Here is a 12895-nt window from a genome sequence, read left to right as displayed (position 1 = left end):
AAATGGAGGGTACGTGTGTGGTAGATAAAAAAAGAGGGAAAAAAAGAAAGAAATATGGATAAAAAAATAAAATAAAATAAGAGAAACATAAAATAAAGAATAAAAAATTGAAATTAAGAAATACTGTTACAATATTTTTACAATATTTTCACAATAAATTTTAAGTGATATGTTATTATTAGATAATATTGGTGAGAAAAAAATAATTTATTTAGAAATTGAAAAAAAATAATTATAATAGCAAGTTCAAATTAAAATCAGTATAAATTATCACAATACTTTTACAATAAATCTTAAGTGGTAGGTTATTATTACCTAATATTGGTGAGAAAAAAATAATTTCACAATATTGATTTAAGTATGAAATAAACTCTCTTATATACATTGTCCTTTTTGGTAATTTATCTTTCAAACTGCCACTTTTATAAGTGTTAGCCAAACACTCAGCTTTTTCAAAAAGCACTTTTTAAAAGCTTTTACCAAACACTCAGCTTTTTGAAAAAACACTTTTTCATTATGCACTTTTTGAAAACTCCACTTTTTCATTATGCACTTTTTCAAAAAACTGAACCAAACTCACCCTTTACCTCAAAGGAAAATATTATTTACTGGATTATTTATAATGTCAAGCACCATTCATTGCATATATGTATTCAAAAGGGTGAAGTGTATTTCCTAATTCCCCACACAACCGCACAGCCAACGACTGGCGGATACAACTAGTAGATGGAATTTAAAATTGTTACATCACCATCACCAAATGTCACATGATGGACAAAAGAAGGAAAATTACTATATTTTAGACCTTGGAATTAGAAAAATTATAAAACCGAACTATAAAGCTATGTTCTATCTTCCTCTTATATAAACCAAGTAAACCCTGCTTGTGCACACTCTCATGCACACAGGAGCATTCAACGATAATGATGATGAGATAGTTTAATCTAGGTAAAATAAAGTGATTGCTTGATTTTTTTGCGGTAAGTAGATGAATGGTTACTTGGTACTAATATTAATAAAATTGGTTTTTGCTGTAAGTAGTTGGATGGGTTATTTGGTACAAATATTAATAAAATTAGTCTTTTTTTTAGAGAGAGTTTCAACTTATAGTATTTATTCATGATGATAGTTCTTTATCATTAGACCAAGACAGAAATCAGTTTTTGGTGTAGACGAAGATTGAACCTCAGATCTCTTATACAACCATCAGAGACTTTACCAAGTGAGCTAATTGGAACCCACAATAAAATTAGTCTTAAGTATTGTAAAACGGTATATAATACATCCACACACGCATAAACAACCACCATTCTCAAAGAAATTAAAATCTTGAAAACTCATTCAACCACAAAGTTTATATATATTCAGTTTTTCTTATAATGGGGGAATTAAAAAAACTTACTCCGTGCCAGGCAATATCAAATTACATTGCAGAAAACAACATTTGTATTACATTTGGTTTTAAAATGTGAGCTAACTGGGACCCACAATAAAATTAGTCTTAAGTGTTGTAAAACGGTATATAATACATCCACACACGCATAAACAACCACCATTCTCAAAGAAATTAAAATCTTGAAAACTCATTCAACCACAAAGTTTATATATATTTAGTTTTTCTTATAATGGGGGAATTAAAAAAACTTACTCCATGCCAGGTGTGGGGCCAGAGAACTCGTGACTCAAGCCCACTCTATATTAGGGCCCAGGGCCCAAGCCGAGGAGAGCCATTGCCGAGGACGACCTCATGCTCGGCACCTCACGAAATGCCCGAAGAAATGGGCAAACTAAGTGTAGGGGCAGGGCAAGAGAAAAAGCTGCCAACATCATAATACAAAACCCTGTATCTGACAAGTCCATACTCTAAACCATACCCCTTAACTTTCCCAACGACCCCAAACCACTCTAGGCATGGGTTGACAGGACAGGTCTGCACCCCAGAAAAGTGAAACTTACACGTGGACTCTAAAAGTGGAAACAAACACTAGTATAAAAGGAAAAACCCCCCCAGAAGAAAAGGGGGACTCCCCCCCCGGAAAAAGGAAGAAAGGGAAGGATATAAGGCTCCTTGGACAGCGTCCGAGGACTTAAGTCCTACAACCCGTACTAATGGAGGCCTTAGCTAGTCAAGCTAAGCCCGCCCATATAAGAACTTCCATAGACGCCACGATCAAACCGTTCACCTGTGCCCAAGGTCATGCTTTTCAAGCCCACTCTCTACAAATCATATTGTTGGGGCCCTTTGCATACGAGCCCAACGTCATTCTTGGGCCGTTAAATAAATCGTGTCCCTACAATTGGCGCCGTCTGTGGGAAAAGGCTTGCGCGTTGGCTCAAGCGACGGCGGAGTCGAGCCTTTGTCAAGCAAGGGTCTGCGAGGGTGACTTCATATTCCAGCGACATGTTGTTGTTGTTCCAACATAAGTTCCCACTAGGAGCTATGCCGGGCAGTGCCAAGGACACGGGCAATTTTAGGCGCTTCCAACATCAAGCTAACCCCTCCCCACCTGGGTCAAGGGGCTAACCTTTGGAAATCAAATCAATAAATAAGTAAAAAAATACAAGTTTTGGACAGAACCAAGGCCTTGTATGGTCCTCGGACTCAAGCCTCTGGGGAAACCAACTACTTGGAAGAAAAACTACAAGTTTTGGACAGAATCAAGGCCTTGTATGGTCTTCGGACTCAAGCCTCTGGGGAAACCAACTACTTGGAAGAAAAACTACAAATTTTGGACAGAACCAAGGCCTTGTATGGTCCTCAGACTCAAGCCTCTGGGGAAACCAACTACTTGGAAGAAAAACTACAAGTTTTGGACAGAACCAAGGCCTTGTATGGTCCTCGGACTCAAGCCTCTAGGGAAACCAACTACTTAGAAGAAAAACTACAAGTTTTGGACCGAACCAAGGCCTTGTATGGTCCTCGAACTCAAGCCTCTGGGGAAACCAACTACTTGGAAGAAAAACTACAAGTTTTGGACAGAACCAAGGCCTTGTATGGTCCTCAGACTCAAGCCTCTAGGGAAACCAACTACTTGGAAGAAAAACTACAAGTTTTGGACAGAACTAAGGCCTTGTATAGTCCTCGGACTCAAGCCTCTGGGGAAATCGACTACTTGGAAGAAAAACTACAAGTTTTGGACAGAACCAACTCTGGGGAAACCAATTACTTAGAAGAGACAATACGGGGTTTGGACACAACCTGGACGTTAGATGGCCTTTAGAATCTACCCCGAGAAAGAATTCCCCGTTTGATAGTTGGGCTAGTCCCAGGAATGCATGGATTCCCCAGCCTACCCTCAGATTCTCGGTACCGAGGGAATTGGTGCAACTGAAATATAGGGCCATACATTGTCAAAACACAGTTAAAGTCCCTCGCTGCTCGGGTACCCTCTCGGATGAAATATTTAGTATTTATCATTCTCGGATGGTCGCCGCGTATGCATTACGGGGCATTAAGCCGTTATTTCAATTGGTAAGGTTCTGTTTCAAGGTTTCCTGCTTTAAGCGTCACTAAAGGAAGGTACATACATAACGCACCTGTTTACAAAGTAGTTGCTGCCGAAAGGAAAAGTATTTACAAAGAAATAAATTCATCTTTTATTACGACAAAGAAATAGTACAGCGTACAATGAAATCCTGGAATAAGCTTATACTAAAGCTAACTCCATAAACGAAAAGAAAGATACAAGAGAATAAAGAGAAAGCCGAGGAAGAAGTGCAGAGGAGAGGTTGGCTGCTGTTCCAAGACGTTGTTCAAGGAAAACCATTCCTCAACACTTTTACATGCCTATAACTCAGGCAGCCAAAGAGCCCAACTCTGGGCTTGCACCGTTGAAGAAAAGGCGTAGAGAGCCCGACTTCGGGCTGGCGCAGCTGAAAAAAAAGTGCAGGGAACCCAACTTGAGGCCAGCACCGTTGTAGAAAAGGTGCAGGCAGCCGGAAGTTGATGGGCCTCCACGTAACCACGCCTGCGATATAGCAGACGGCACTGATGGCGGAAAACTTTACTTCTGATGCACCAAGAATCTGGTGCGACCAATACCTGCTTCGGATTTTGACTAAAAGAAGGAGAAATACCATTTCCCCCTTTGTCAAAACGGAAGATCTTCTTGAATCTGTGCCTCCCTTGCCCAGACCACGCTACCTTGAATCTTGGAAGGACCCGGCGCCTCTATGGCGGATGGAGTTCCTTTACCCCTGTCCGTGTCCTAAGCATATTGCACAAAGGATGGATAGCACTGAATACGAAACTGTGATTATTGCTGAAGGATTGTGATTTAGAAGAGAATCGGAAGATTTGTATGTAAGGAAAACAACCTCCTACCCTACTTATATAAAAGATAATGTGGTGGCATTCAATTCGTGTAACTTTCCAAGGAATGCTACGGACAAGGCAGAGTTGGCTCAATTTCCAATGCCATTCACAACCGTAGGATCTGAAGATCCTCGTGAAGACATGCCTCGAGTATTGAAGCGTCAAAGGACTTCACGTGATTGGGTAAAGGAACGCCTCTCGATTTGGCACGTCCTCCATGTAAATGGAAAAACACAAATATTAGTAGAGTACGGAATCTGAGCCAGCTATGATGTAAGCCCAACATTACCAAAACCCTCCTCCCCAACTAAAAGTCGGGCAGCAGGATTTTGAGGGGCTATTGTGGGACTAGAGAACTCGTGACTCAAGCCCACTCTATATTAGGGCCCAGGGCCCAAGCCGAGGAGAGCCATTGCCGAGGACGACCTCATGCTCGGCACCTCAGGAAATGCCTGAAGAAAGGGGCAAACTGAGTGTAGGGGCAGGGCAAGGGAAAAAGCTGCCAACATCATAATACAAAACCCTGTATCTGATAAGTCCATACTCTAAACCATACCCCTTAACTTTCCCATCGACCCCAAACCACTCTAGGCATGGGTTGACAGGACCGGTCTGCACCCCAGAAAAGTGAAACTTACACGTGGACTCTAAAAGGGGAAACAAACACTAGTATAAAAGGAAAAACCCCCCAAGAAGAAAAGGGGGACTCCCTCCCCGGAAAAAGGAAGAAAGGGAAGGATATAAGGCTCCTTGGACAGCGTCCGAGGACTTAAGTCCTACAACCCGTACTAATGGAGGCCTTAGCTAGTCAAGCTAAGCCCGCCCATATAAGAACTTCCATAGACGCCACGATCAAACCGTTCACCTGTGCCCAAGGTCATGCCTTTCAAGCCCACTCTCTACAAATCATATTGTTGGGGCCCTTTGCATACGAGTCCAACGTCATTCTTGGGCCGTTAAATAAATCGTGTCCCTACACCAGGCAATATCAAATTACGTTGCAGTAAACAACATTTGTATTACATTTGGTTTAAAAATGTTTGGCACTAATTGTTCCCCCCCCCCCCCCCCCCCCACATTGCTATGATCCTTTTTAATAACGAAAAAAAAAAGTATATACATAAATGAAACTTCTTTTTAAGGTTTTACATTCAAGTATTAAACTTATCAACGTATCAAATAAAAGACATATTCCAAATGCCTAAACAAAGTACAAATGTAAAACTACAATAGCAAACCAGAAAGCTTTAAATTTACACGCTTATTATCTTAATCTTAACCCTCCATTCCCACTTTATTATGATCCAACGGCTAACATAAAGTCACTGACTATATTTACACACTTATTATCTTAATCTCATCTTCCATTTTCACTACACTTTCATCGAATGGTAAAAACACGATGACTTTGATTCATTTCTAATTTTTAAAAGCCTTCATTATCATCTTCCATTCCCACCTCCCTCTCTCACCCAATGACAAACATTAACTTTGATTCATTTTTTGTAATTTTCAAAGCTGGCTTTAGCCTTTTAAAAACAAAGGTAAACACTTTTAACAATCAGAGGGTTTGGTCATTGTGCACATACAAACTCAGAGTATAACATTATATGAAACACGCAAGAAAGCCGTCATAGCCACGCCTTGTATCATCACAATCACAGATGCCACCTCAGCCTCAACCTCCTCGAGCCACCATTGACACTCAAGCAGATCATTCTCTTCATTTCTGCTTTGCCTACGACTTTCTTCCTCTCAATGCCTTACGAATCTCTCTTCTTCCCTCGATTTCAATATATATTTTTTAAAGACAATGAGATGGTGCATTTGATTCCTCTACAAATGTGAATCCAAGTTCAATGAATTATGAGTGTTATTATTAGGTCTCTTTGGTTTTCAAGCTTGCCACAAAAATCTCTTTGGTTTTCATGCTTGCCACAATTATTGTGGTTTTCTTAACTTTCGTGTTAGGTGTTAATGCATGTACAAAAAATTTAAAAATTTAGATAGGACACATCACACACGACTCAAAATTAGCTATCCAATTTAGAATTTAAATTAGTTCCTCTCAACTTTACCTGTATTTACATATAATGGATGAATAGACATCTCCCACGTCACCCAAATATTATATTTACTTTTGTGAAAACATTTGTATTTATATATAGATCTTTCTCAAAACATTGAAACAGTAAAACTATTTTATAACAATTTTACAAATTGTTAACGTGTCCAACTTGTTATTAGTTTCCATCTCAACCTACTATTAATGTCACGATCTCAAATCACTATTAATTGGTCGTAATTATTGTATGTATCCATAAAAATATCCTAAAAAAAAACAAGTAAGTAATAGAAGTCTACAAAATAGGTGGTAGAGACCAACTTGGTAACTTCCTCCACATTGTGTCCATATACATCATCCGACCAATTATTAATATTCATACATACTCACGCATTATCCCACCCAACAACATATTCTCTGTGCCTCTAAACCCTCCCAAAGTTCTCGGAAACATGGGGCGAGTGAGCTTGGTATGGTCGATCCTATTAGTCCTATGCTGCGCTGCCGCAGGATCAACCTTCGATGACTCAAACCCAATCAGATTGGTATCTGACGACTTCGAGTCTCGGCTCATCCAACTCATCGGCCACACCCGCCATGCTTTCTCCTTTGCCCGCTTTGCCCATCGGTAATAAAATCAAATCAAATCAATCTCATCTTAACTATCTATTTATTCATACATAGGTGTGAGCTAATTCAAGTGTTTCAGGTATGGGAAAGAGTACGAGAGCGTGGAGGAGATCAAGCTAAGGTTCCAGATTTTCTCTGACAACCTCAAACTTATCAGATCCACTAACAGGAAGGCCTCATCTTACAAACTCGCCGTTAATCGTAAGCCTCTTCCTTTCTTTCTTTCTTTTTTTATCAGCCGTTGGATTTGGTAGATTTTAGCCGTGTTATGGACCCACTATTATGTCTGTCTCGTACGTGACGTGGCCATCTTAACTCACTTAAATTAAGGTCATTTTCTCTATATGAGGTGCGCCTTATCTCAAAATAACGAAAAGTCAAGCTCATCATGTTCTGTTATAGATTCTTGCTGACCAAATCAAAGACTGACTGGTTTCATATGATAAATCATTTGTGCCCTGTTTAAAATTTTTTTTTAAAAGAAAAAAAAAAATTTTTGAACTATGTATTTGTACTATGGTAGAATAATTATAGAGTTCATGTTTTTTAATCATCTGATATACATACTAATACTAGCTTGAATTCTCGATTTTTTTGCCAATAATATAATATTATTGTAACTAATTATCATATTTTCAATCACGCATAGCAATTGAATTTACGGAGTTTTTAAATTTAAATTTCCACTAGGCTTGATATAAGAATATAATCAAATGAAATTTTATTTATTTATTATTATTAATTAGCATTGATGTTTAGTCTTTCAACTTATACTTCAGATCAATAATCTCACTAATTAAATTTGTGGTAGTGCCAACAAGGGCTTGGCTTAGCTGGTAAGGTTCGTTCACTCCGCCTAACCAGCCCAGGTTCGATTCCCGCTGCCAACAGGCTCTTGTTGGTGGGCATCCTTGGTGAGGGTAGCTCCCTCACACGGACTGGACAGAACGGCTTGAGTTTGACCCCAACCCGGTGCACTGCCCGGGGGCAAAATATAACCATAAAGGCCCCCATTTTCTTTAACCAAAAAAAATAAAATAAAATAAATTTGTGGTAGTAATACCACCACGTACTCTTGGCGTGGTGATCACTCCACAAATATAAGTGCTTGTGGGGTGTGGGGGGTAAGGATTGGGGTTCAAATTTCCAAGAGGGAACTTCACACACATATATACTTAGATTAGGCTAAAAATGAATTTCTATGTTGTATATAAAAAAATAAAAAAATAAAAAATTTGTGGAAGTAATAACATGGCTCTCGAGGTATTAAATAATTTTCTTACATTAATTCACCCGAAGTGTTTTGGTGACCCAATTGATGGTTTTTAATTTTATCAAACAGGCTTTGCTGATTGGACTTGGGAAGAGTTCCAAAGGCACAGATTGGGAGCTGCACAAAACTGCTCTGCCACTTTAAAGGGCAATCACAAGCTTACTGATGCTGCTCTTCCTGAACAGGTAGTTCTTGTGGAAGATTCTTTATAGATTTTATTTATTATGCTCTTAGTTATGGAGAGTGGAGGCCTTATCTGGAAGTGACTATATTATAAAATAAAACTATGTTAATGGGAAATATTTTAACCTTATTATAATTATCTGTATGTGCAGAAAGACTGGAGGGTAGAAGGCATAGTCAGCCCAATTAAAGATCAAGGCCATTGTGGATCTTGCTGGACATTCAGGTAGATTCGAATATACGATGTACTCAAATAAGGCTCACAAAATATACCAATCACTCTGCTTCTAAGTTCTAACCTTCAATATTTGTGTATTGCAGCACCACTGGGGCTCTTGAGGCAGCCTATGCCCAGGCATTTGGAAAGGCAATCTCTCTCTCTGAGCAACAGCTTGTGGATTGTGCCAGAGCCTTCAATAACTTTGGCTGCAGTGGAGGGTTGCCTTCCCAGGCCTTTGAGTACATCAAATACAATGGTGGCCTTGACACTGAGGAGGCATATCCTTACGTTGAAAAAGATGGTGAATGCAAATTCTCAGCAGAAAATGTTGGCGTCCAAGTCGTTGACTCTGTTAACATCACCTTGGTAATCATCATGGACAAATGTCTTCACGTTTTTTTTTTTTTCATTTTAATGTTTTCTGTATGCACATCTTGCGCTTGATGTGTAAATAAATGAAATGTTCCTGTTAACTTAGGGGAGAATTGGCATGAGAATCTATTCACTTGCTTATATGCCTGTGGATTAATATATATTTTTTTGATTGTTTTGAGGTTTTCTAACATATCTGTGGACTAACACAGGGTGCTGAAGATGAGCTAAAGCATGCAGTTGCATTTGTTAGACCAGTGAGTGTGGCATTTCAGGTAGTGAATGGTTTCCGATTTTATAAGAAAGGAGTTTACACCAGTGAGACATGTGGCAGCACTCCCATGGTAAGTTTTCCTGATTAGGATTTAGGATAGAGAATATATATATATGTGTGTGTGTGTGTGTGTGGTTAACTTTAAAGAATTTAAGTTACTTCATTGATTTATTGGTTAAGATCATCCTTATGCAAGATATGCCTTTATAGTTTTTAATTTTTTTTTTCCTTCTTATGTGCATATGTGTATGTTAAACATGTGCCTATATGTATGCATGCAAGTGTATGATCATTCACTGATCAGGATTGTAGTAGCATTTCCGAGCCACACAGATGCACGAACATTAACACATTCATGGTGCATTCATTTCTTTTTAACACTGCTGTAAATTTATCTGGCAGGATGTGAACCATGCTGTTCTAGCAGTTGGGTACGGAATTGAAGATGATGTCCCATATTGGCTTATCAAGAATTCATGGGGAGAAAGCTGGGGTGATAAAGGCTACTTCAAGATGGAGATGGGGAAAAACATGTGTGGTAAGTTTTTGCGCTAGCTGATCCTAGTGTAAAACAATATAACTCCATTTGCATGGGCCTCTATATATACCTCAAGATTTTTCCTTAGGCAAATTCCACCCTGGTCTTTCATACCTGATCCAGAGCCTAGGGCCTGAATGGACCATTGCAAAGGTTCAGGACCACATAGTTTATGTATGATCTTATCAGATCATTGAAACTTATTTGATCTTTAGGCTGTGGTCCATTGATTATGACCACTGATAATACTACATGTTTGACTGGTTTACATGAATAACATGCGTGTGAGTTTTAGTAAAAGGCTCACTAATGTTCGCTGTGGTCTCTGTATTTCAAAAGTTCCCATGTTATAAATGTAAACCAGCTATATATACATGGACTAGTGCTTATTTGCTTAAACTAGCGAAAATTTTGGGGTCATTTTGAAATTGGTACCCCGTACCCAAATGGTTGAAGTCTAGATTTACCACTGAATACACCATTAATTGGAGATTGGAATTTGGATGCAATTAATCGTCCATTTCAGTGTTGTTTATGCTAATACTGATTGATCATCTAATTGCAGGTATTGCAACTTGTGCATCATACCCAGTTGTTGCATAGATAGTCTCTGTTTCAGAAGATATGGTAGGCTCTTTTGGTGGTGGATTATGTTGTATCAAGCAAGTATTGTATGAATCTGTCTTCTTCTTGCAGTTGTACGCATCTAAGGTTAAAGGGTTATATATGGTGTAATAATTAATGATAATGTAGACTTATTGTAAAAATAAGATCCAAAAGATTGTAACTTTCACAACATGACCATGTGTATATTCTTGATGTATGGGTGATATGTGAAATCTGTTTCCATTATATAAAAAGGATATCAACTATTCATTTTATTTCCCTTACTCGCTCTTTCCTCTTTAATTATTTTCATAGAATTCAGAAGGTACTGTTCTTAAATTGCATATTTATAACCATATATATGTCCCATGCGGGCTGTCACTCCCGCTTATCAGGCCCTACCAAATATTACTATATTGAATCTTGACAGAAAAACTATCAGAACGTATGGACTGGTTGTGGCTGAGGTGGGCAGCCTGAACTTGTTCGTGTAGTACTTTATGATACATGCTGTGTCTTTTTGCCAGATTATTTATATAATGGAACACGATGGGTGTTGTCCAACATGCACTATTGTGTGTCTATATATATATATATATATATATATAACGCACAAAAGAAAATAAATAAATAAATAAAAGAAGAAGATGAGATGAGATCCACACTCAATGACCAATTCTCTTCAAATTTGTACGTCGGTCATTTTGTAATTACAAATGATATGCACCGATTATCTATCATCCATGAATAGATCATGTTTGATCTAGATTAAGGATAATGAATAGTTGGAATTTTATTTTCCGGTGGGGGGAGGGGGAGAATTCACAAACGGGTAAGGAGGGATTTGAACTCTAGTTCTTATAAAAGGGGAGGGGGAGAATTCACAAACGGGTAAGGAGGGATTTGAACTCTAGTTCTTATAAAAGAGACCAGACAATATCATTGAAATAAAATATTCTTAGAATAAATAGTTACATCGAAATTGATATTATAATTAAGGATACACATGGAGGAAGTTCCTTTTTTTTTATTTTTATGGGAAAGATAGAAGTTGTTTTATTGCATATGAGAAAAGGAAGTTTCATCGTGGATAAGAGCTTGCATAATACAGCAAGGGTCCTCTTCAATCCAAACTACATAGTCATCGATGCTAGACGCATGCTTCTTCTTTGGGCTCCAAACAATCCCAACCAATATAGGAAAATGGTAGACAAAGATATATTCTTTCCTTATGTATGGAAGGGGGAAGGTGACGGAATAAGAAAGGAGGTGACCGAAATGTATTGAATTTTTCCAGGCAATTGTACACTTTACTCTCCTCATCTCTCCTTTCATCTTCCTCCATTCCAAACATATTCTTAGACAAGTTGATGATGTTCTTTAACCTATACTGATACCAATAAAATACATTATTTCCATACATCTAATTATTTCATTTTAATCCAAATTATAGGAACGTGCAATTGGAGATTGCGAGCCACACTAGTTTGGTTACTTACTTCACATAAGAATCTATTTAGTCACAAGAATAACGAATTTGATCTAATATTCTAATGGGAAAACCACATGATAGCCTTTTTCTATGGTATATTTATTTTTTTGAGAATAATAGAGCAACAAGTGAAAGAAGTGTTTTGGAGTGATGATAATGAATGTGCAAAAAATATTAAATATAAATAAAATATATATATAACAAAAATTAAATTATATATACATAATTTAATATGTATATATATAATAATATATATATACACTGCACACACATTCAAGAACTAGCGGGATGAGCAAAACCCGTCATTTCCCCATCACCTCTTTGAGATGCGCAAGGATAAAGCAAGACAAAACAGGTCAAGCGAAATGAGAAATTTTTGCCACCCCTAATTAAAAGAAAACTTGATAAAGTTGGGTCTAAGTTAGACTCCTTATCACACTAAAATGATTAATTATATCCTAAAACAAACGGCAATCTTGTGGAAACAAAATTGGGTTACAAACCAATCCTATTCGTGCTTTATTCAAATAACAATCAAATAAAATCAAAGTATAACTAATAAGAGAAGATAAGTCAATAGAACTAAGGTTGAGTTTGCAACAATTTAAAGTCTTTCTCAAGCAATCCATAACTCAAGCCACATGCATGTGCTTCTTGAAACAGCCACACTTCACCCACTATACTTTTTTTGGGAAATTTGGGGTTAATAAATGATTGATAAAAGGCTTAAAGGCACAAATTTCTATTGTCATTAGACAATATAGGGCCTGTTTGGCAGCAGATTTCAAACAATAGTTTTTAATTAAAAAAAAGTATGTTTGGTAAAAATGTTTTATCAAGAGTGTTTGATTTATAATTCTCAAATTAGGGTATTTAAAACATTTATTTTGAAAACTAATCCATATCAGTTTTTAATTTTCAGGTAAC

General features: G+C 37.6%; 1 protein-coding gene across 1 annotated transcript; it reads left to right on the top strand.

Annotated features, from left to right (window-relative positions):
• Positions 1-6723: 6723 nt before the first annotated feature.
• On the top strand, positions 6724-10751 carry LOC126707722 (pro-cathepsin H-like). Its single transcript, XM_050407587.1, has 8 exons — positions 6724-7008; positions 7090-7211; positions 8353-8468; positions 8619-8692; positions 8788-9052; positions 9271-9402; positions 9735-9870; positions 10436-10751. Exons 1-8 carry the CDS (start codon positions 6833-6835, stop codon positions 10471-10473), a joined length of 1059 nt encoding a protein of 352 aa, XP_050263544.1. The 5' UTR covers positions 6724-6832; the 3' UTR covers positions 10474-10751.
• Positions 10752-12895: the final 2144 nt, after the last annotated feature.

The sequence above is a fragment of the Quercus robur genome, chromosome 11 (assembly GCF_932294415.1).
Source record: "Quercus robur chromosome 11, dhQueRobu3.1, whole genome shotgun sequence".
In the NCBI taxonomy this organism is placed as follows: Eukaryota; Viridiplantae; Streptophyta; class Magnoliopsida; order Fagales; family Fagaceae; genus Quercus; species Quercus robur.
The sequence above is the reverse complement of the archived record's forward strand: the minus strand, read 5'-3'. Positions and strand labels throughout refer to the sequence as shown.